Source organism: Diospyros lotus, chromosome 8 (genome assembly GCF_014633365.1).
Source record: "Diospyros lotus cultivar Yz01 chromosome 8, ASM1463336v1, whole genome shotgun sequence".
In the NCBI taxonomy this organism is placed as follows: Eukaryota; Viridiplantae; Streptophyta; class Magnoliopsida; order Ericales; family Ebenaceae; genus Diospyros; species Diospyros lotus.
Genome location: NC_068345.1, coordinates 29,635,980 through 29,661,946, shown reverse-complemented (window position 1 = coordinate 29,661,946; position 25,967 = coordinate 29,635,980). Strand labels below are relative to the sequence as shown.

Genomic DNA, 25,967 nt, shown 5'->3' with positions numbered 1-25,967 from the left:
CTGCAAAACTAGAAAAATGTAATATGGATGTGTAGAATTCTATGCAATGTTAATATGGATTTATATGTGGAATTCTATTTTTATTTTCCATTCCTTGATATTCTTCATGCAGATAGATAAAGGTATGTTCAAACCCTTTAAAGAAGGTGCTATATTCATTCCTGGAATTGACACTTGCTGGCATTTCTTGACATGCATTAGACACTTGTACACATATAGCATGTTATTTCGTATTTTATTTATGACAAGTGCACCTTTCAGACACTTATGTGTCTGTCTAAAAATGCTCTTGTTCATTACTTATTATATACAAACGTGTTCTGGATATGGATTTAGAAAGATAACCTATAATATTCTTAAATACATTGCAAATATAAAAAGATAACATAGAATCTGTGATAATGTAAGATGACATGGATTTATGCATATAAACTTCTTCTTTCAAGGTTCTAATTTTAATAATTTGAGAACTCAAAATTTAGAAGCAAGCCATGGCAGCAGCAAATTCCTGTCACTTCGAGCAAGTTAGTGATGACAACAACACCTGACTACCACTAAATGAGTCTACACAAAAACCAAGAACAAGGACGAGGAATTAGAATTATTAAATTTCAATGTTTAATACTAGGACTAAGGTTTGATTTGAATGTTGGAATTTACATTTTAGATTTAGACTTGAGATTTCATGACTTTTATTATTTTGTTAGGATAATTATAATTAGGGTAACTATGATAGGATTTTTAGTTATTTATCTTTTTTATTTAGATTTTATCTTTTGTTTATTTTGTTAAGATAATTGTAGTTAGGAGTACTATCTTTTGGACGACAAAGCCTGTAGCTGAGGTGTCAATGGGCAAGTAGTAAACCTGTTAGTGAAGAGAGTGCTGGAAGGACCTTCATGGATCTAGCCAAGAGTAAGACACCCTGTACATGTTTCCTTTGGCCAATCCAGCCCCTTTTGAGGAGAGAGAGTGGAGCTTCCAAGGCACCTCACGAGGCTGGCTTGTGGTTCTCCCTTAGGCAGTAGTTCTAGTGACAGTTCTGTTACATGGTGTGCTGAGGTGCTATGTTATGGACAGTTAGCTACCTAGTCTTTGATTGCATGGAGTTGGTGTCATACAGGGACATTGAAAATGGAAAGAGGAATTACTTTCATGCATCCCACCTTGATAGAATCAATAGGACTCTGAATGCTAGATCTACAATGGCCTATGCAATAGTTTGTAGGGGCTTTTGAGAACCACTCAACCTCAGAAGGGGTTCAGGCTGAGCCCACCTCATTTTATTATTGCATTACCAGAAAACTAATTCATTTAATTTCAGAATTATTCGGTCAAGTGGCAACAAATCCTGTTGTGGCTTTAACCATACACAGGCAACATTAACCCTGACTTGCTTATCCTAAATTGATCTGATTATTGTCTTTCCAGAAGGATCTACTAGTTTCTTAGGCAATTGCATCTGAAATGTGCATCCCAAATTATTAGTTTCTTCATTCACTTACACACCACAGGAGCAACTAATCTGCTATGTATAGGCTACTTAGGAATTCACCTTATGTACAAGTCTTGATAATCAATTTACCCTACTACATGACAAGGAGGTGAATGCTAATTGTAGAACAAAACTGAAAAATGTAGAACAAGACTGAAAAACTTGGTATCTCTTTCTCATTTTCTTCACTAGGATTGATTATAATATATATAGGAGAAAAAAAACAATCAAATCCCTATAATTAAGGAAAAAAGGAAGGAATCCTAATTATATCAATTACTAATTTACATCAATCAATCAATCCCAACAATTAAGGTTGATTATAATCAATCCCATAGATTGAGGGATAATTGGGATTGATAATCAATCACATAGATTGTGGGATCTTTCCAACAATGTTAATACTATAGTCATGCACATGCACACATAGATCTCCATATATCACGAATATACCAGCTCATATAATTCCATTATTCACAACACTAATAAAATACCAAATAATCTTCTGGAGATTGTCTAAGATCATGAGAATACTAAATACAAGAACATTGTATAATGCATTATTGACTTAAGTTTGTGAACCATTTTTCTTTTTTGGCAGAAAATAAATTCAGTTTGTTATTCCTTATTCTGTTTCGATGCCAATGAGAATAAATTTTCATCCTCTTACAAAGGTTTATTCGCCATTTAGGAATTTCTCATATATTTTGTAATTTGAAATGTTACATTAGCTTTGAGATTCTATTGGTCATTGGAAAGCTTAGCAAAGGAATGTTTGAAAGAGAGAGTAACTAATGGCCATTTACCTTGGAAGGGAACCTAACTTGAGACCACCATTGTCTTGAAAACTATGGCTCGTGCATACTACAACTATATCCTTTACAGACGTAGACTACAGCACTATATGCAAATTTAATATTGTAATTTAGACTATCCTTGTCTATATTAGCATCGAAAATCTGTGGAGACTTGACTATCACATAACACAGGCAGGGATTTGCAGCGGATATCTGGGAATACTACCACCAAGGTTGGTTACATGAGTGTAAAAGAGGTAAATAATATCTGTCTTGCTGGCTTCAGTTGTTTTTCAACCACATTTGTAGTCAGACTGTTTGAATTAGCTAACATTTTCAGTTTATTGCTTCTGTTCTGAATTTTAGGGGAAAAATCTTGAAAATGCTGTTTGGTTGGGTGTTTAATTTTCAATCCACACATTTAATGTTGGAATCAAATGATAACTAATTCACCAACTAGATGTGTTGGATTGAAAAGATATGATCATTTTATCCTTAAGAGAGAAATTGAGCAAGCGATGAAACCTTGGGTTGTCAGGGATATAATTAACCAACCAAGGGTTAAGTTCTAACTCTAATAGCGTCCCTTGGTCCTGCAAACCCTAATGACTAGAGGAGAGAAGCATCAACATGTATCTTTGAGCCAATTATGGACTAGGAAGATAAGACAAATAAAAAGGGGACAACAGGCATGTAAGGAGGCAAGGGCTGGGAAGGGGTAGATAGGCTGATTTGTACCTATAAAAAGGGTGACTTTCAGGTGAGATTGGACAGCCTATTAGGTTGAGTGAATGACCTAGTTGCTCTCGAAAAGCATGCAAGAAGAAGATAAAAGAAAGGGTATGAGGGTCTTCCAAACCCCAAATCTGAGACATTAACCTAGAGAAGCCATTCTCCTTCATTTTTGCATGCAAATTCATAAGTCGAAGAAGACAGGGATTTGAGAGGGTTCCTTAGAGCTTTAGGGCTGCTCTTGTGTGATTTGGGAGGCTATCACCCAAGGTAGGTTTAACCTGGTTTTTGACTTCATATTGTATCACTTGGAGTTGATGTATATGCTTTTGTTTGGGTTTTAAACCTTGTAATAGTGAAGCAATACACTGATTCAAGGAGGATCTTTGCTTAATCTTCATCTGTTTGATAAGTTCCACCCCCTCATTTTATGTGCATAGCATGTAGATCATGATATCTGAATGGTTGTGCATGTGTGATGCATTTGTACCTTTTGTGCTTGTAAGCGTAATGTGTTGGGACATGGTAGGCTATGCACATAGATCCGAAGACGAGAAATTCGGGGGTTACCATCTTAGTGGAATCAATTGTGGCTTGGCTTCAAGATGAGACACTGGGGGTAAAACAGACTGATTTTCAATCCAACGCATCTAATTTGTGGGCAATAATGTGCTTATACCATTTCTAAAATCCCAACTAGTATGAGGGAATAGATGGAGAGAAAAACGGAAATCTGATTTTTTAGTCCTAAGAAATTTAATACAACAGCCTTCGTAGTAGAATACTGTGGGGAAGGATTCTTTTGGAGGGAACTCTTCAACAAATTCTCCAACTATCTAACAACCTCCAACTAACTAGTAGTGTAATATAACTAGCTAACAAACTGTTTACAACAAACCAACTGAGCTCCACAACAGCTAACTGCCACCTTTTTGCAACTCGTTTCTTTTTTTTAACTACAAATGCTTCCTGTACTGCTAGTATTCATATCAATGCATGTGAATTTGATGAGTACCAAGGGGTTACCATCCATATACTCAAAAAGGGAGTTTTTTCAAAATTTGGAACTAGGGTAAATTGTCTAGACACCCACTGAATCTTGGTCATTTGGCCTAGACACCCCTTGTGATGCAGTCATCAATCAAGACTCGGCTCAAGGCTGACCCGACCCAAACCGGCCCAAACAGTAGCTCCGGAATAGTAGTGAAACTTCATAAGGTTTAGGATTCTACTTCATGTTTGATTAGGGTTTTATTCCTCTTAGGATTCTAGTTGGATGATTCTAGTTGAATTTTGTTTACAAGTATTAGATGGATTAACCAAACTCTATAAATATACCTAGAAGGTAGGGGTTGTAATAAGTTTTTATTCAATAAATTCTAGCAAACCAGTTCGGTTTTTTCTAGCAAGCAGTTTCGGTTTTTGTGTCTAGTTGAGAGTCTAGCTTTGGTCGTTGAAGTTGTTTCTCTCAAGGGTACTTGAAACTTATTGTTTCAAGGGTTTCTTTGTGTATTTTCTTTACACACGTGCTACACGCGGTGTCAGGTGGTATTAGAGTGGTTAATCAACATATCAAATAGCCAATCTTGAAGGTAACGGTAGCAACCAGTCTCGTGATGGTGATCATGGATTGTCTGTGGTTTGGAAAGCAATCGAAGAATAGTGGGAAATAACTCATACCATCCAACAAAAATTGGAGCAAATCAACAACTAATTGGGCGCCTTATTATGAGTTGATGATGACAGGAACTTGAATAATGGGGTGAATCAAGTCAGAGCGGGAAGACCACCCATTAATCATGTCCTTGTTAATCCTAGAAGACTAATGATTAAAGATAGCGATGAAGAGGATGATCTTGGTTGCGCAATAGCTAAACCCTGTTGGTAGAGGGGTTAGGAGGAATGCGCATCAACACAACCATTGGGGTAACGATGAGTATAAACTAAAAGTAGATATTCCTACCTTTAGTGGAGATTTTGATATTGAGGGGTTCTTGGATTGGATCACTGGGGTTGACCGATTTTTTGAATACATGGCGATCCCAGATGAACGACAAGTCAAGTTAGTGGCTTATAGATTGAAGGGCAGTGCATCTGTTTGGTGGAAGCGATTGAAAGAGATGAGATTGAGGGAAGGCTGACACACAGTTTAGACATGGAGACGAATGAAACAGTTGTTAAGAGGTACTTTTTTACCCCCTAACTATGAATAATACATGTTTGAAGCTTATCAAAGATGTGCATAGAGAATGAGGAGTGTGAATGAGTATACCTCTAAGTTTCTGAGATTGGCGGAAAGAAATCAATTGTCAAAAAGTGACAATCAACAAGCAGCTCGTTATTTGAATGGGTTGAAGCCTGCTATTCGTGATAAAATTGGGGTTCAGATGGTTCTGAGTGTACAAGAAGCAAGGAACTTAGCTTTAAAGGCTGAGTTAATATTGAGTGAGAGAGCCTGTAAAGACAACTATCGTCAGTATAGCAGGAATGAAAATAAACAACCAGTTTTTGATGGAGGCAAGTCGGTTCAGGGAATGCAACCTTTCAGTCCACCTAATACAGTAAACCCTTATAAGGCTACAATGGGGGGAAACACTCGAGGTACTACTTCTAATCTTCCAAAATCCAATAACCCTGATGCAAAGCCTGTTCTCTTATAGTGTTTCAACTGTAATGAGGTTGGGCACGGGTCTAGTGATTGCCCAAAGAGAAAATCAGTTAATATTATAGAAAGAGAGGGGGAAGATGTTGCTGAAGAGCAAGTATATTGCAGGCCTGATGGGGAGCATGATGAAGAAGAGTATGGACATGGAGAGTATACCTGTGTAGTAAGGAAGCTAATGTTATCTCAAAAGAATGAAGATACTACTCAATGATTTAAGCTTTTCACATGAGGTGTACAGTGAAAGGAAAAATCTTTGAACTGATTATTGATAGTGGAAGTTAGGAGAACATCATAGGAAGAGACGTCGTGGTGATGATGAAACTAACTCCTGAAAAACATTCTAGCCCTTACATGATTGGATGGATCAAAGAAATTGGTGGCATACATGTAGATGAATGCTGCAGGGTGCCTTTCTCTATTGGTAAGTACTCTGACAAAGTCTATTGTGATATTGTTAATATGGATGCTTGCCATATTTTATTTGGGAGGCCTTGGCAATTTGATGTGGATGCTAAGCACTCGGGTAAGAAGAACACATATCAGCTTAAGAAAAAAGGGTGTGTGTTATACTTTGTTATCCATAGTGGAAAAGAACCTAACCAAAGCCTTAGTTGTTAAAGGCGTGCCTAGGCGCAAGGCGCCTTATGGCGCCAGTTCAACGCCTCGCTTGGGCTGAGGCGAGGCGATTTCAGTGAGACGCTCACCTTGCACGGTGAGGCGCCGAGGCGAGAGGCCATGAAACCTAGGTTTTAATTAAAACCTAGGCAACCCAATTCCTCCCCTCTTCTCAGTTTCAGCATGTATACATTACAACATATATACATTTCTTTAGTTTAAGTAAATGTCCACATTTTTTTTTATTTATATTTTACCTTCCATTTACTTTAATACATAAATATAAATAAGAAAGTACCCCCTATTTAGATTCAATAAAAATATCTAAAAAATCAAAATCCATAACAATAAGAAAATAGAATTTTGGTTTTAGTACAAACTAAAGATTTAGCGATTTTATCACCCAAAAAATATATACTTACTATTTCTTGAAAAATTCATTAAAAATCATTTTAACAACAATGAATATTAGCTATCAAAATACCGGGAGATAGTTTTTCAAAATGAAAACATTTTTTTATATGTCTCCTTATAATGCGCTAATCTTCCAGACTTAGAAAAATAGCATTTTTCAAAATGAAAATATTTTTTCTTGATTGTGGACTTGTAGTGTTTATTGATTGTGGAGAGTACTAAAGCTTGTCCAAAATGTCCTCCATCAGTAAAACAAGAGATTGGAGAGTACATGCAAAAGAAGAAGAATAACAGGGATGAGCGAAATATGGCACCGTTAGATGATGATTTTCAATTTGGTGAAGGGTATGATGATGATGAGGAGGAGTTGCCTCAAAGTAAGAAAATATCCAATGTATCTACCCAATGTATTAAATAAACTCGATCACAATTGGGTTCAACTTTGGCTTCGACTTCAAAGCGGCAAGTAACTCAAGTGATTGAAGAGGAGGAAAGTGAGACAGAGACCGAAGCTGATGAAGACTTGGAAGAGGGAGAAGAATTGAGACAGGAAGAAGAAGATGAAGGGGTGATTGAAGGGGGTGATGAAGGTATTGACCTTGATGTTGATGATCTATCTCCTTGATGATGATTGATTAAAATTTCTTTATTGATTGTGGACTTATAGAGTTTATATGTTTGTTTAGAACTTTGCATGATGATTGATACTTGTTTGAGTTTGAGACTTTAAGTTTGAACTTTGATGATGTTTCTAGTTTTGAATTTGCATGATGAATGAATCAACTTTGATGATGTTAGTTTAGAATTTGAAGATAATGAATTATTAATGATATGCATGTGTTATTATTGATAATTTGATAGTTTTTTATGATTTTACAAGATTTTGAGTTTTTTTTCTAAAAGGTGCACCTCGTTTCGCAAAGGCGTGCCTCGCCTCGTGCGCCTCAAGCTCTAGGACCCTTTGCACCTCGCTACGCCTCGCGCCTTTCAGAACTATGACCAAAGCTTCTAAAGTGGAGGGGCGAAATTTTCTTACCATTACACATAAGCACATTGAGTTTGTGAAGGAGTGTAGGGATACTTGAGAGGTTCACTTGTTGGTTATTAAGGGGGAGAGCGTGAGTGAGCCACTGAAGGTGAATCAAATTCTAGTGGAGGCGTAGAGATTGTTGGAGGAATTTCATGATATGGTTCCTGAGGAGTTGCCTAATGAGCTACCTCCTATAAGGGATATTCAATACCACATTGACTTGATTCTTGGTGCTAGTTTGCCTAACCTACCACACTGCAGGATGAGTCTTAGGGAGAATGAGATCTTGCGCGAGCAGGTAGAGGAATTGTTGCGAAAAGAGCATGTTTAGGCTAGTATGAGTCCATGTGCAGTGCCGACATTACTTAACCCAAAGAAAGATGGGATAAGGATTTGTGTTGCAACTAGTGACTTAGCTGAGCAAGTTCAAGCGGTTCAAGAGTATGTTAAGCAAAAGTTGCACAAGGCGAATGAGAAGTACAAGGTGGCAGCTGACAAGCATAGGAAGCACAACGTATTTGAGTTTGGAGATGAAGTTATGATATTCTTGAAGAATGAACGAATTCTAGCAGAAAAGAAAAACAAACTCGAGTCAAAGAAGTATGGTCTTTACAAGATTACAAAGAAAGTCAATGACAATGCTTATGTTGTGGATTTGCCTAATCATATGGGTATTTTCAAAATATTCAATGTTGCTGATCTTTCTTTGTATTTGCTAGTTGTTGAGTTGTCATACCCAGATCATAATTCGAGGACGAATTCTTTTCAAGTGGAGATGAATGATGCGGTTGCCAATCAAGACCCGACCCAACGTTGACCCGATCCAAACCGGGTAGCCTAGAATTGGCCCAAAAAGTAGTGCCAGAATAGTAGCATTAGAACAGTAGCGAAACTTCATAAGTTTTAGGATTCTAGTTCATGTTTGATTATGATTTTATTTCTATTAGGATTCTAGTTGGATTTTGTTTACAAGTATTTGATGGATTAGCCAAACTCTATAAATATACCTAAAAGGTAGGGATTGTAATAAGTTTTTATTCAATAAATTCTAGCAAGCCAGTTCGGTTTTTTCCAGCAAGCAGTTTTGGTTCTTGTGCCTAATTGAGAGTTTAGCTTTGGTTGTTGAAGTTTGTTCTCTCAAGAGTACTTGAAACTTATTGTTTTAAGGGTTTCTTTGTGTGTTTTCTTTACACATGCGATACACGCTGCGTCACCTTAAATTTTAAAATTTTCCCAATCAGTCTTTCAACTTTCCCAAATTAATCATGACACCCACTGAATTAGCCAGGACAGCCGTTTGAGGTGGTGTTATTGCTAATTTTGGGAAGTTAAGGGACTGATTGGATTAAAGTTCAGAAGGTATTTGGGCCAAAGGGCTAAAGTTCAGAGGTGTATAGTGAATTTATCCTCAAAACTATTTACAAAATAAAACTGCAACCAAAACCCAAACTAAAACTCTCCATCACGTCAAACCCACCTCCAGGTTCAGTGCAGCAGAAAAATCTTAAGAAAATATCATTTAGTTAAAAGGACATAAACTGCTAATGCAGTTTTAATGTTTTCTTAATAAACCGCCAATGTGGTTTCTGTTTTTAACTCACAAACCACCTTGGAGGTTTTGCACAGAAACCACTTCACTTGACGTAAGTGCATAAACTGCTAAACCACCTTCACTGAAAGCTGTTTCTGTGCATAAACTTATTAGTTTAAAGAATAAAAAATGAAAAATAAAAGTAAACTTAGATAGGCACCCTTTTTCATAAAGCCGAAACTGTTTTGGTGGCTTCCTCCAAAAGGTAGAAACTGCTTTGGCGGTTTCTTCAAAAATATTAAAACCACATTAGCGGTTTCTGCAATTTTGACCAGAAGGTATTTTTCTGAGAATCGTTTGATGTTGAAGGAGATGGGTTTTATGTTGGAAATAAGTTTGGTTTGGGTTTTGGTTTGTAAAATTTTTTATAAGTAGTTTTAATTTTTTTGGAAAAACTCCAAAAAAGGACATATAGATTGGACTTGTACCAGCATATTAACAGTCTTATGTTTTAGCATAAATATGCAAGCTAGTCACTTGAATCTGCTTCCTAAATAAGCTGTGGATAATAAGGATGGCAGTATACCAAAACACAATTTGGAAGGGCAATAGAAAAAAAAAAGAGGAGAAAAGATTCAACTGACACATTGAAGCTCCATAGCAAGACAAGATTGCAGATTGAAATGACTATTTGAAAAATCTTAGCCATAAAAATATCCTCCTCATGTTGACAAATGGTATGCCACTTAACCATCTATTCCACCTTCAATCATTCAGACATCACTAGAAATTGATATCCTAGAGCACCTTTGAACCAATAAGCTATAATAATCCCTAATTTTGGTCCTGTGGTTAGGAACTTTGGATAGAAAGCAAATTGCTCCCAGATGGTTCAGAAGTTAACATAACGCTGCTATGCTTTTGGACTGAAAAAATATTTGAATCAACGTATTCTTGTGAAAACCACATGGTTACCCTTTGATTCTTTTTCGTCTTTTAACCAAATTCATTAAAAGACCAAATTCATTAAGGATCGTTGATTTTATGTTTTAGTCCAGACCATATTTTAAATTTGGGACTTTCAAGTTTTTGTGCTAGATTTAGATAGAACCAGAGAGGATTGAGATGGGAATACAAATTGGGTGGGGCAAGGGAGGATAAATCAGGGCATGGCTGGCAGGGATGTGAAATAGGTTCTCATAGGTCAGAAGTAGTCCCTTGTCCCATCCACATCACAGTGCATCCCTACTTAGGAGCAAGTAATTAAATAGCGATAAGTGATTCTATACTTATTTGTTACTTTATTTCCATTGGATTTACCTTGAACTTCTAGTGTACTTTCAGATAGAGCTTTTATTGGATGGATATTAGAACCTTTCAGCCATTTTTCTTTTTAAATTTGTAGAATGTGGAAAATAATTTGTGTTCTTTTACTTTAATGACATATATACACAATTGTCACATAAAAAATGAATAAATTGTTATCATTTATATATAGATGTTAATTTATAAACTTATTTCTTCTCAAGTTTGTGTTGTTTGGACTTCGTTGTTAGTCTCTATGCTTCTTACTTTAAACTGTTCAGGAAAGTAAAACCTTCCCTTGTCTGAGTTATTTGGAAGAATACTCACATGTAATCTTGAGTGAGATTGATATTGTAGCTTGTGACTGTAGATTGAAGATTTGGATGCTAATCGGTTCCCATTGGAGTTTCACAATCAAAGCATTTCAACTGTTGAAGATGCTTTAAAAGTATGTCCAGGATACAGTTTAATCATTTCCACTCACGTGAACAATACCATGGCAGCCTTCACTATTTTGCCGTGATTTTTCCTGTAGCTCTTCAACAAAATTACTCCTTGATTCCTTTTCTTCTTGATGTAATCCAGTTGATATCGAGTTCTGTTAGACGGGTAATTTTGGATGCAAAAGTTGGGCCACCTTTGTATGGGAAGGATCTTGCCAAGGATATTCTTTCTGTTGTAAGTCTTTTATTTTTACCTTTACATATAGATGGGTATCTCCCTGGGCCATCAAAAAATTAACTCTCTGCGTTGTTTGTGCAAGTTTGCTGCCTTTGGACTATTACCCCACGTTTCTCACCCTTCTCAGCCTAACTGTCTTACTCTTGCAATGGCCAATGGGCTGTTTTAATTATTTAGGTTCATACATATACTACGATATATAATGGTACAGTTTATCTTTCTTCAGCTGATTTTTTAGATTTCATTTCTTTAGTTACACCAGTAGAAATGTTGGAGTTTTTAACAAAGTGCAAGAAACTTTTAAAGTTTGAATTGGAATTTTGATGGAACTTAGCCAGCAAAAGAGTTGCAATTTTGAGGAACGGTTCATGTAGGAAAGAAGAAATTTTACAGCAAGACAAAGAAAATTTAATAGCTTTATGAATTGATGTTTTACCTGGGTCATTTTAACATTATAATTATCATTTTTTCCCATTTTTGAGTTGTTTGCACAAATTAATGCCTGTCCAAGAATTTGTATTCTTCTGTTGTGGCGGCAAGCTATTCCCCATCTGATCTATAGCTTCCAAGTTCCATTCCATGCTAGATTATTGTATCTTATTTCACAACTTTGTATACATGTGCCTGCGTCACCAGTGGGTTTATTTATTTTTTAATGTATGTGTTTGATATTCCCGTAAGCAGTTGCTATGTGCTCTAGATCTTCATTCAACTAGTGCAGCTGCAAGATTGTTTCATTGTCATTTTCAAGCATAGAATTGGAATTGGCATAATAGAAACTGTTGTCTGCCTGATGGTTCTAATTTGTTTATCAGTATCAGATGCGAATGTCAAGCCTCAAATCCCACATTGGTAGTTTATACTGTTTCATTCTTTTATTAAGCAATGAATTGTTTATTTCTTATTTCTTTTTTTTTTTCTAATGTAATTTTGCAAGCATAGAATGGAATTGGCTTAATAGACACTGTTGTCTATCCGATGGTTCCAAGTTGTTTATCAGTATCAGATGTGAATGTCATGACTCAATCCCACATTGGTACTTTATTGGGGAGGTTTTATATAATATTAGTTAGTCTTATGAATCCAAGAATCACCTTTAGCTAACACTTTTGGGTGAGAACCCATGGTATTACAGTAGTATCTAGCCAACCTTAAGATCACTAGTGAGTGGGTGCGGGCCAGGAAAATGTTTTGAAATTGATTTGGGTTAGATTGAGATATGGATTCTTGACCTAGCAAGGACACTAGATATTAAAAAATAAAAGAGTTTGTCACGACTCAATTCCACATCGGTAATTATTGATTTGGGTTAGATTGAGATATGGATTCTTGACCTGGCAAGGACACTAGATATTAAAAAATAAAAGAGTTTGTCACGACTCAATTCCACATTGGTAATTATTTCAGGAGGTCTTGGTATATTACTTGGTCCCATGAACCCAGGAGTCACTTTCAGCTAGCACCGGGTGAGGACCTGTGGTATTAAAGAGAACTGTTTATGGTTTATGATAATGATGTGGGGTCATTTGTGTTGTAATGCCATGTACGTTGGTTGAGGATTTAAAGAAAGATGGCAGTGAGGAAAGGGTTGAGAGTCAACTAGAGGATCAACTATAGGAAAGTTGATGTGCAAGAATGAAGAGTTGATCAGTAGTTGACTTTTGATCGACTTTTGGATGTAGGCAGGGTAAAGTTCGGGCTAGTAAACTCATGATATTAATTACTTGCTATCTGTAATAGAAAATAAGGCATAATCAGTCATATGCATCATTTCCCCATTTAAATTAATTTGTAAGGCATGTTCAATAAGTTCCCCTCAGCTATAATGGTTTTGACTTTTGAGTGCAATGAAAGCCTTTTAATGTGAATGATGACAAATGTAGGAAATGCCTATATATTCTATCTCAGCTAGCATCCTGAATTTGATATACCTAAATCTATGCAATGCCCCATTATTGACTAACGATGTATGTGATTGTAATCATAACATAATGGCAGTAACCCATTAGAACTATTGGATGCTACTGTAGGAACTTTGGTGATTTTGATCCTCACAAGACTAAGGACAAACTTGTCTAGTTCCTTGAGCAAAACTAGCACTGCACCCAATCATTTTGGAACTATGCACACTGAAATCCTGTTGCACCTCATATTTGACTATGTTTTACAAGTTGAAATGTTAGTCACACTTTCAAATGATCCTGCCTCCAATTATGTATTTTGATCAGTCTGTTGAAAAATTTTCAGGTTCAGAGAGCACAGTGTAAAAATTGCATTATTTGGGCTAAAAGTGACAATTTGGTGAGGGATGTCATGAAGCTATCACCAGATGTTACAGTAAGAACCAGTTCATTATTTTCTTGAAATCCTCCCTACTCGGCTGTCCAGACAGCCAGACTAATTGGTTCATCAGATTCTATATGGTAGAAATGTGTTTGATTAAGTGCTGTGATTTCTTTGTATTACTTAAATTGACACCCAATTCAGTATTCTGTTGATAAAATTTCTACAAAAACCTAAACCACTTCATTACTCTGTTTGTTGTTTTGGGCTGAATAACTAATGTACACAGTGAGAGGCCCAAGAAAGACAGAAAAATAAAACAAAATGTTTGGTGAATCAAATTTTAATCTGATTAGCTTTTGAAGTTTATGTGAGGATCAGCTGTGAATATCTGACTTTCCTAGACCCTGCAAAAGGGTGAGAACCTTATTTATTGACTAACGATGTATGTGGTTGTAATCAAAAAAGCTGCTGGACCACGGTTTTTGGCCAAACCGAACCGGTCGGTTTTTTAAACTAGTGGTTCGGTTCGGTTTGGAAAAATGCCAAATCGCGCGGTTCGTGATTTGGCAAACCGGTAGTTCGGTTCAAAACCGAACCGCTTGCATATAATATACAATTAAAATATATATATTATAAATATAAAAAGGGCAGGTGCCAGCACACCAGTGACCCGACCCTCTCTTCGGCTCTTCCTCTCCTCTCTCTCCCCTTTCCCCCCAAAACCCTAACCCATTTGCAGCACCCACCCATGCCGCCCGCCGCATCGTCTTTCTCTCCCCTTTCCCTCGGACATCTCCGATCAGCGCCAACCCTAGCGACCCTTTTCGGCTAAGACCGAACCGCTTTCTCTCCCCTTTCCCCCCAATGCAAACCCTAACCCATTTGCACCCTCCCACGCCTGCCGCACCGTCTTTCTCTCCCCTTTCCCTTAGACATCTTAGATTGACGCCAACCCCAACGACCCTCTTCGACTTCGGCTGAATCGCTTTCTCTCCCCTTCCCCCCCCCAATGCAAACCCTAACCCATTTGTACCCGCCCACACCTGCCGCACTGTCTTTCTCTCCCCTTTCCTTCGGACATCGTCGATCAGCGCCAACCCATTGACGGCCCCCATGTCGTCGCAGCAGTTAGCACCTATCACTGGTATACTCTCTCTCACTTTCTGTTGATTATTTATTTACTTATTTTTAGTCACAAAATGCTTGTAAGGAAAAACTTTCAGTGACGGGCATTCGTCTTGTATTTTGACTTATTTTTAGTCACAAAATGCTATACATGTAACTGTTCTGTATTATGCTTGGATTTTCGATTTTTTGTTCTATTTTGAAATTGCGGAAACCGAACCGAATTGAACCGCAAAATGTAGTGTGGTCCGGTTCAATTTTCCGCACCAAATCAAACTGTTTGGTTTGATTTGGTAGAAAATCGAGCCTGTGGTTTGGTGCATTAAATTGGTTCAAAATCGGCCAAACCGAACTGCGAACACCCCTAATTGAATGTTTAATGAAGAGAGTATGATCTCTCCTATTTTGATGGTATCTCATCTGTTTCATAGCCTTAGAGAACCTATCAAACTATGCCCTTGGTGACTATTTATGCCCATAGAGTGTCTTCTTTAGTTTACATACCTTTCCTGAAATTCCTTTGTCAAATCCTAGTGGTGGCTCCATAAATACTCTTTTTCGAAGTCTTCGTGCAAAAAAGCATTCTTGACATCAAATTGCTGCAACTGCCATCCATAATATTCTATTAGGGTTAAGAGAATCCTTACTGTTGTCATCTTTGCCACAAGTGCAAAGGTCTCTAGGTAATCAATGCCATAAATTTAGGTGTATCCTTTAGCAACTAGCCAAGCCTTATACCTTTCTAAAGTGCCATCTGCATTATACTTTAGGTTAATGACCCACTTGTAACTCACAGGTCTGATTCCCTTTGGTCTAGACACCATTTCCCAAGTCTGATTCTTTTCCAAGGTTCTCATCTCCTCTTGCATTGATTGTATCCAATTCTAATCCTTTAAAACCTCATCAATTGTCTTAGGAATAGCAATGGTATCCAAAGAGGTTAAGAAACTTTTATGTTTTTGGGACAGATGATGATAAGAGAGCTAGTCGACCAATGGATGTTGTGTACAACTCCCGATTTCTTTTCTAATAGAAATAGGTAGATCCAAGTTTTTAGGAACATGATTAGAAGAACTAGAGGGATAAGCGATTTTAGTACTTGAAATTGGAGTGGATGTTGGTCCAAGTGAAGGATTTGGAATAGGTTGTGTTCTTCTCTTAAAGACATAAGGGGAACCTTTAAACCTGATCGGAGAGGACAACATTGGTAGTGGCTATGCTTCTTGTTGTTCTAGTCTGCCCTATTCACCTGAGGAAGAAGCAAATGAGTCATAGACAACTCTTGTTTCGGTCTCTGGGTGTAACTCAAGAGGCAATTCCAAGATAGGAAGACCACCACCTTGGTCACCACTAGGAACATTCTCCCCCTGGTGACCAGGACTAGAGGACCCAAAGAATGATTGAATTTCAACAAATGTAACTTTTTTGGACACAGAGAATTTTCTAGTGAGAGGATGATAACATTTGTAACCTTTTTGAGTAGGGGAATAACCAAGAAAAATTCCCTTAAGTGCTCGAGGTCAAGCTTATCCTTGTGATGCTTAGAAATATGGACAAAAGACACACATCCAAAGACTCTTAAAGGAAGGGAGGTATGAAGACCAACAACAGGAAAATAGGAGGACAAACATTGGAATGGACTTTGATGATTTAGGACCTTGGAAGGAACCCGATTGATCATATATGCAGTAGTTAAGATTGCTTCTCCCCAAAAAAATTTGGGAACAAAATGATGAAGGAGAAGAGCCCTAGTAACATTAAGTAGATGCCGTATTTTCCTTTCGGCCACCCCATTTTGGTAAGGAGTATCCACACAAGATGACTCATGAACAATCCCTTCCTGTTGGAAAAATTGATGCAGGTAGTGGTTAAAATAGTCTTTTGCATTATCAGTACGAAATATTTTAATGTGGGACTTGAATTGGATAGAAATCATCTATGTAATATAGGCAAAACAGTGCTAATAGCAACCTTATCCTTTAAGAGATATACCCAAATCATTATTGTACAATCATTAATGAATCTCGCCCCCGAACAATTAGGGATTCTAGATGGCCCCCAAACATCAAAATGTATCAAAGAAAATGGAATAGAAGACAATTTATTATTGATAGGATAAGAAACTCGATGATGCTTAGAAAATTCACACACATCACAATGAAGATCAATGACACTTAAACCTCTAAATAAAGTAGGAAACATAGACTGCAACAAACTAAAAGGTGGATGTCCTAAACGATAATGCTAAAGCCATATCTTGGTCATAAGAGTAGGTTGTGATGAACAAGCAAGGATAGGCTAATCCCCTTTAGTGAAAAGATTGCTTTTCTTCAAGTAGTACATCCTATTCCCTTCCTCAGTAGCACCAATCATTTTCCTTGTGTCTAGTGCCTGAAACTCACATGTATGAGGAGAGAAAATAACACGACAATTAAGGGCTTTGGTAAGCCGATGAATAGAGATTAAATTGTTAGAAAGATTAGGAACATGAAGAACCTGCTGAATAGGTAATGAAGAATTGAGAATAACATTGCCTTAACTTGCTATAGGAATTGTATTACCGTTGGCTACCGTTATTTTCTTGGAAACACTCATTGGTTTATAGGATTTAAACACATTTAGGTCATAGGACATATGGTCAATTGCTCCTGAGTCTAGGATCGAAAAATCATTCCTAATAGTATTTGAGGTAGTAAAAGATTCAGAATGAAAACAAGTACCTGCTTACGCCAGTGAGTAGGTGCTATCTTGAATGGTTTTTATAAAGCTTTTTAGCTTACTAATTTCATTAGCATTTAATTGGCTCAAGTCAAAAGTTGTAACCAAATATACCTTTTTAGTGATGGTTTCCTCCTCCTCGTTTATGTTATAACCTTGTGCTTGATTTTTGGATTGTAGATTTCTAAAACCACCCATCTTATTCAGAATTGTCTCTTTTCCATATAACTTGAAACATGTTTCCCTGGTATGCTTAGATTTCTTGCAAAATGAACACAAACCTTCCCGGTTTTGTGGTCTAGGATGTGGATCATTCCTTCCCTGCTGAGACTTGAACCAAGAGCCATCCATCTTGTTAGTTACCATTGCTGATCCCCCAAGATTAGCCTCGTTAAACATGGCTATCCTTATATATTCCTCACTACAAATTATAGAAAACACTTCATTAAGTGATGGAAGTTTTTTTCTTTCAAGAACCTGCACTCTCACTTGATCATACTCAACATTAAAACTAGCTAAAAACTCAACAATTTTGTCCTGCTCAAATATAGAAGGGTAGCTGCATCTTCACTACCCACCATCTTAATATCTTGATAGTGATCTAATTCAAACCAATATCCATTCATCTTATTATAATACTCACTGACTGTTAGAGATCCCTGCCTCGTACTACTTATCCTTATTTTAATTTCAAAGATTACAGAAGCATCTTGCACCTTAGAATAAGTACGTTTTATAATGTTCCAAATCTCCTTAGCAAAAGATAAGAACATATAATTCTTGCTTACCTCAGGCTGCATTGAACTTCAAAGTCAAGACATAATCATTGAATCCTCAATATCCCATGCAGTAAAAACTGGATCTAAGGTCTTGGGGGTTGGCTCGATCACATGAACTATTTGCCCTTGACCTTTCAAGTACGTTCGCACAAGTTGAGACCATTGTAGATAGTTTTTATCGTCGAGACGATAGGAATAATGCATTTCTGGAAATTCACTGGTTGAGGTGTTTCCCGTAAGCGGATCAAACGGAACAACATCTCCTTTTGTTATAGGAGGAGTGGTTTTCAAAATTTCTGACATGGTAGAGGAGATTAATGGCTGATACACTAGAATCAAACCAAAAACAATATTGTGGTGATGAAGGCACATAGTCGTTTGACCAGATTAAGAAGATAATGAAGGCAGATCCCTATGGTTCTGATACTATGTGAAAACTAAACGCATTCTTCATTACTTCATATGTCCAAAATACAAGTCTTCTTATAGGGATGAGGAATATACAACATAGGAAATATTACAAAGACAATAGGAAAGATTTAACTATACACAAATAGGAAGTTTCCTAAACACTATAGGAAAGTTTCCCAAACACTGATTTAGAAACTTCCAAAGAACTGAAGATATGATTAGCTTTTAAACTAAGGACAGTTTGACTGACAACTCTCTTTGAGATGCTAATCAAAGCTTCCTTATTTCTTCCGAAGAAATCAACACTTCACATTAAGTTGAATTAGTGGCCAGTCTAAGTTTGCTGCTAGAGCAGAATTGCTATGTTACCCATGTCGGGTAACAACACATTTTCCCATGGGCAATTCTAGTGATAGGGCATGCCCCCCCCCCTGCTAGCTTGCGTCAGGCGACATTGTTCGATGTGGGCAACATATGATCTCTTGTTGCTAGAGATAGAGGAACCCAAATGGTATTGAGTTTGGCCATGACGAAGGTTAATCAACACCATAAAACTGGGTGAAACCTTTTGCAACAAGGCGTGTTTTATACCTATCAATACTCCCATCTTCCTTATATTTCTCTGTGGAAATCCATTTACATCCAACTAGGTTTTTACCTAAAGGCAAATTAGTGACTTCCCAGGTTTGATTCTTCTCTAAGGCATGCATCTTATCCAAAACTACAGCCGTCATGAGGGATCTTTAAGAGCCTCTTGAATGTTGGTAGGGACTTGAATTGTATCCAAATTGGTAACAAATGCTCGGAAATTTGGTGAGAGACTCTTGTAAGAAATGTAATTATGAAGAGGATGTCTTGTGCATGATCTCACTCCCTTTCTTAGTGCAATTGGCTAACTCAGGTCATTTTCAAGTGTTTCACTAGAAATATTTTCAAAAACAGTGTTACCTTCATTCATTGAATTCGGGTTGGCTTGTTGGCCAAGTTTTGTCAATAATCGGTGTTCACCCTAATCTTGAGCATTTCCTCTCTTGGAATAGACACGAAGCTCTATACTTGTTGGTAAGCCAACTTCGATAGGGTTAGATGGAAATTGAGGCTCATATTGGGAAGGAGAATCTTGGATTTCAGGTAGTTGGACTGGAGTGGGAGGTACAACGACCATAGAGTTTGGAGACAAGGATGTAAGAGTATGATTAAAGAAAATCTCAACATCCCAAGACTGACATTCCTTGGTAAACTCACTCTCTCCCTGAATGGTAAGATTAGGATTGAAGGGCTGATTTTCAAAGAAAGTGACATCCATAGAATGATAGTATTTTTGGGTGGAAGGAGAAAAACATTTATACCCCTTTGGGTTTGGTGAGTATCCTAGAAATATACACTTGATGGCTCGAGGATTGAACTTTCCACGATTATGAGAATGAATGCGTACAAAGGCTGAACATTCAAACACTTTAAGAGAAATAGTGGATACAAACTGAGAATGTGGGTAGACAGTCAAGAGAGCTTGGAGAGGACTCAAGAAGGCATCCGATTAATCAAGTAGGCGGCTATGAGAATGGCATCCCCCCAAAAATGTGTTGGAACATTAGTGGAAAACATGAGAGACTAGGCAACTTCAAAAAGGTGTCGGTTTTTGTGTTCGGCAATACCATTTTGCCAAGGAGTGTTGACACAAGAACTTTGATGGATAATGCCTTGGCTTAAAAGATATTCACCCAGGATAGAGCTGAAATATTCTTCGGCATTGTTTGTCTGTAGAATTTGAATTTTTGAACGAAACTGAGTTGGACCGTGCTACATGTACTGAGAATATGTACAAACTCGATGATCGGATCGGATTTCATCCGATCGGACTTCATTTGATGATGAAGTCCGGACTTTATTGCTCGGGCTTCATCTTGGATGAACCCTACTGGGCTTAATCTGCGAATTAAGACTGATTGGACTTGATTCATGAAGCCTAATCGGGCTTCATCCAGAGGCGGTAGCGACAAGGCGACGAAATGGTGTAGCGACAGTTGGCGCGAGGCGCTACGGCGAGGCAACGATAGGATGCAACGATGATTGCGTGAGGCGTTGCAACGGGGCGACGATAGGATGCATCGATGATTGGCGAGGTGCGTCGTGAGGCAATGCGAGGCGAGGTGAAGGCGACGAGGCATGTTGTGAGGCGACGTGAAGGTGGTGAGGTGCGTCGCGAGACGACGCGAGGCGGCGATGAGGCGAGGCGAGGCAGAGCTTGTTGGAGGCGGCCATGGCTGAGGAGAGAGGAGGCAGCCAAGGGCAAGGGTGGTGAATTTGTAAATTGGGTGAGGGCATTTTTGTGATTTGGCACCTTCGGTCATTCTCTTGGTAACCCACTTATTTGTACAAGTAGGATTTTCCAACTAAGTTTGGATCATGGCATTGAAGTTTTTGAAGATTTGACCAACCTAAGATTTTTCTTTCAGGAGGAAGACCCATTTTAATCGAGTATGGTCATCAATAAATGACACAAACCATCAAGAGCCCAAAACATGTTTTATGGGAGAGGGACCCTATACACCACTATGAAACATGGAAAATGAGCCAAAAGGTTTATATGGCTGAGTTTGAAAGGAACTATGACTATGCTTTGACAATTAGCACACCTCACATTGAAGCAAATTTGAATTTTTATTCTTAAATAATAAAGGGAACAACTTTTCAAGATATACAAAATTCGGGTGCCCTAAACGAAAATGCCAAAGCATGGCTTGATTATGAGAACTGGGAATAAAAACATTGAAAGAGGAACTCTGAGATCTCGAATTACCAACTTGCAAAGAGCAGATATAACCTCGAACACTGCCTAGCATTGCCAATCGTCCTTCCTGAATCCAAATCCTGAAATTCACGCAAATTTTTAAAAAATTTAGTGACACAATTATAATCCTGAGTAAATTTGGTGATGGATAATAAATTGCAGTCCAAATTTGGAACAAACGACACTGAGTGAAGGAAAAATTCTCGATTAGCTTCACTGTTCTTACTCCAACCACCTGGGATTGTGTTCCATCAGTAATCTATACTGTCCACTTTTCTCTAAACGGGCTAATTTGAGTGAATAGCCTCTAGTCTTCAGTCATATGGTCTGATGTTTCGGAATCTACAATCCATACATTTGAATGATTTCCATTAACATTGAGTGCATCAAGAATATTACCTTTATGGGCCACGGCTCCAGTTGCAATGTTCGAGGAGGAGGGGCTGCTTTGTGGCTGGCCAAAAATTTTCTGCAGAAACTCCATTTGTTCGTTGCTAAAAAGGGCTGTTTTGGGGGAGTTGGTCCTTTCCTCCGAATTCACCACTTTCCCCCTACTTTCTCTTTGGTTTGTTGGCTTCATGTCCACTGGTTTTGCCGTGTAAATCCCAACATTTATCCTTTGTGTGGCCAAGTTTATGACAATACTCGCATTTTGGCCGATCCTTCTGTTTGCTATGGTTTGATGAGGGTGACTCCCACAGGCAGATAGAGCAGCAGCTTTGGGAGGTGGATTTTGGGTCCCCAAAATGACCTTTCTACTTTCTTCAAGCCTCACATCAGCAAAGGCTTCTCAGAGGCTAGGAGTTTGCCTTGTAGATAGGATTCTGCCATGAACTTTGTCCAAGTTCTTATTGAGTCCAATTAAGAACTTATACAGATGCTTATGTTCCACAATCTTCTTATGGTACAGACCATCTTCTTGGCACTTCCATTTGTGTTCCTCAAACATAACTAACTGCTGCCAGTGCCGGTTAAGAATGCTAAAATACTGCGTAACCGTGAGATCTCCTTACCATTGATCATGGACAACACATTCTATCTCGAACAACTCGGATGTGTTCTCAACATGCAAATATGCCTCCTTTGCAGCCTTTCAGATCTCTGCAGCAGTTTTGTAAAGGAGACAGTTTTCTCCTATTTCATTCATCATGGAATTGAGGAGCCATGACATAACGAGGTTGTTCTCTGTCTTCCAAGATCGATACTTCAGGTCTTCTTTCTTTGGCTGCACGGCTTCACCAATGAGATACTCATCTCCTCCTTTCCCGGAAACAAAGATCAATACCGACTGCGACCATTGTAAGTAGTTCTGGCCATTCAGTTTATGGCCAGTGATGGTGAATGAGGTGCTGTTGGTGGCGCCCGTGAGGCTTGGGATGACTTCCGATGACAACGAGGCTTTCTTGGCAGCCATACTTCTCTCTTACTTTAAGTTTCAGAAGTGATTTGGAGACTGGGCTCAGATGAAAAGGGCTGCTTGACTGATTGCAGTGATGGCCGGCGGCATTGGATCGGACGGACAGAGCTGCTGGACTGATTGCAGCGACGACCGGCTTTGGATCTGGCAGACAGAACTGCTGGACTTAATTGCAACAATGGCAGATGTCAGTCCAGATGTCGATGAGGTAGCTGGAGATGACAGATGGTGACGGCGCTGCTGGAGTCGACAGAGGTGGGCAGTGGCGACGATGGTGCTGCTGGGGTCAACAGAGGTTGGCTGTGGCGACGCTGATACAATCGACGGAGGTTGCAACGTTGAAGGGCGGATCTGGACGGGGATGGTGTCGATGGACACAGATGAGGGCCACACGGGATGGATATGAGAACTGGACCAAGGGACAGTCCTAGAACAACTAGGTTATTTGCCTTGGTTGATGGCTGAAGGATTGCCGATGGAGGGCGACAGAATAATAAGGATCCGGACTGTGACTTGATAGCATGTGGAGGAAGGAATTCACTTTCATTCGTATCAATCAACTGTACCTGGCTAGTCTATATATACACACAAGGAGATTACAGATCACAATCCGTTAAATCACATCCCTAACGGATTGTGATCTCTTAAGAATCATCAATCAATTGAAAAAGGAAACAAATGAAATCAAAGAAGCTGTAAATCCTCCTAGATAGAATCCTACTGCACATAGCCTAAAATAGGGAAGATTTTGTGACTTAAATGCTGAGATATTTTATCTTCTACAAGTTGTGAGGATTATGAGGGTTTCTGGTTTTATCTATGCTAAAATTGTGTTGTGGGAGGGTTTGTAGTTTTCTCCATGCAAAAACTAGATTGAGTAGATTTTTTCCTTTGTTGTGGGATTGTGGACATAAGCCCGTCTCATCTTTGTTTCATCTTTTCTCTTGATTTCTGTGTGGTGTATGCAATCCAATCCTAACATTAACAATAAATATAATTCAAAGTGTTAATAATAATTAAAAAAAGAAAAGGAGGAAGTGAAGTGCCTTTGGAACTTGAAACATCTGTTCAGCTTCTTAATTGAATTCATTTTTGGGTATGATAATGCCATCTTATAATGAAAAGGATGCCTTCTTTGGGGCACATTGGTCCAGGAATTGATTCTCCTATTTTTTACGAATTGAATGATTAAATATGAAAAGCAGAAGCTTAAACATTGATGTATGTGGTTCCAACAAAGATGTAAACATTGATGTATGTGGTTTCATATTTCAATTTAATAAATTGAAAAAGAAGTGTTCTATCAAATGTTAGACCATTATCATCATCAACTGCACCTTATCCTCTTAAGTCATGTTTCCATATTATACAGGTTGGTTTCGCAATTAAAAACCAGTAGAAAAAACTTACGGTTGAGTTTTCACCAAGGGAGAATTACACAGGATATAGGGAGACAGAGTCAGAGGATAATTCAAGAAAGAAATAAAAAAAAAAATGGAAGAAAGTCCAACATGGTGTAATCCATGAGATATGTTACTTGATGTCAGACTTAGAATGCTACTAAGTTAATTTCACCTAGTGGCTTATTTAGTTATTGACTATTTATGTAAAGTAATCTGGTGCTAGACGTAGTAGCTTATTTAGTGATTAACCACTTGTGCAAGGTAATCTTCCAAGTTCTCTTATGACAATTAATTTCAACGAATAATGAATTCCAAACTGTGTTTGTTGTGATTAAAAAGCCAGATGCATTATTTTGGTCCAATTCTACAAGAATCTAAGCTAACAAGTCTCAAATTCTTCTTTATATGTACTTGGGCCCCGACCCATCTTTCTTTCTCCATATTGTTTATTCAAATATGTCATTCTAGATGCATTCACATGTTAATGCATAATTTTCCGTTTCACTATCACTGCATAGGCAAGAAATGAAGTGTACATATGCTACAAAGGCCTCGTGCAAAATGGCAGACATGCTTGCCTGTTTACTTGGATGTATGACCTCATCTATACGATCAACCTTCTTTATGTCTCATTGGCTGATGATATAGTGTAAGAAATTCTGACAAATATGAGGAGGTTTACACTCAAACCCCATCAGCTTCAGCTGAACTTGTCATATCATGCTTTTGCCTTGCTGGTTTTGCACCCACCCCCATTTGGCACAGGAATGCACTTTATTCTTCACAATTATTGATCAGCTAATAAATTTTCACAATTATTGATCGATGCCATAGGATGGGATTAGCCCTTCTTGGACAATTGTTGCTAAGAGGCTCTTGATATAAGTTGGTCATGCTGACATTTTGAGTTGCATTCGTGTACTTCACTGATAGTGTCTTTGCAGGTAGGCTACATTGTCATGAGAGAACATTCCAGGGCTCGGGGCAGCTTACTGAGGATGAGAGGTGCTAGTGTTGTCGGTGTCTACCACGAGTTAATTGATGATAAGCTTTTGAGAATACTTAAAGGGTATGAACTCGATCAATCCCATGAACTATAGTTGCCCGGTTGGTTGTTTAACTTTCTCTGCAGGTGCCATTGCGAGCACACATTTTCTTTTTTCTTCACGTACATAGAGCCTACGAGTGATTTTTGTTCTCAATACGGGGAGCTTTTAACAGGAGAAAGAAGAAGGTATATGCCTGGACGGTGGACGATGAAGTCTCGATGAAGAAAATGCTGTATGATCATGTGGACGCTGTTGTAACAAGCAACCCCACTTTATTTCGGCGGCTAATGCAAGACATCAGAACACAATGTCTCCAGGAAGGCTTCTCTTTTAAGCCATGAACTTGCACTTTTTTCCAAGGTTTTCTTTTGGCTTCCTCTTTGGCATTTTGTTTCAAAGGCTCCCTGCAAAAGAAATTTTTGTTGGGTTGGGGCTTACTGTCAATTCCTTCGAAGGTTTCAGTTTGATCATGTGGTGGAGATTTTAAAACTGATTGTCCGAGGAATTGACACAGTAATCAGTTCTTTGAAGCTTATTGTCAGAAAATGTGGACTTGAACTATGAAATCAGTACGAAAACTGATCTATTACTTGAGAAGATGGATGAATTGTATTCATCTAATAAAAAATAAGAACAATCAAATGAAAAAGGGATGGATGGATTCATATGGAAATTTCTCTTTCTATTTAACAAAATGGTTTTGTATTGATTGTTGATGATCAT

General features: G+C 38.1%; 1 protein-coding gene across 4 annotated transcripts in view; it reads left to right on the top strand.

The window, feature by feature from the left end:
- Positions 1–25,935, top strand: part of LOC127807917 (glycerophosphodiester phosphodiesterase GDPD4) — a 53,906-nt gene extending 27,971 nt beyond the window's left edge. The window contains exons 3-8 of one of the 4 annotated variants that reach the window (XM_052346143.1): positions 2,489–2,549; positions 10,955–11,032; positions 11,170–11,262; positions 13,513–13,602; positions 25,140–25,264; positions 25,417–25,935. In XM_052346143.1, coding sequence (XP_052202103.1) covers positions 2,489–2,549; positions 10,955–11,032; positions 11,170–11,262; positions 13,513–13,602; positions 25,140–25,264; positions 25,417–25,585 — 616 coding nt within the window. In that variant the 3' untranslated portion in view covers positions 25,586–25,935. The remainder of the gene's footprint in view (positions 1–2,488; positions 2,550–10,954; positions 11,033–11,169; positions 11,263–13,512; positions 13,603–25,139; positions 25,265–25,416) is intronic. The other 3 variants (XM_052346142.1, XM_052346144.1, XM_052346145.1) reach the window with 3 other exon arrangements.
- The last annotated feature ends 32 nt before the right edge of the window (positions 25,936–25,967 follow it).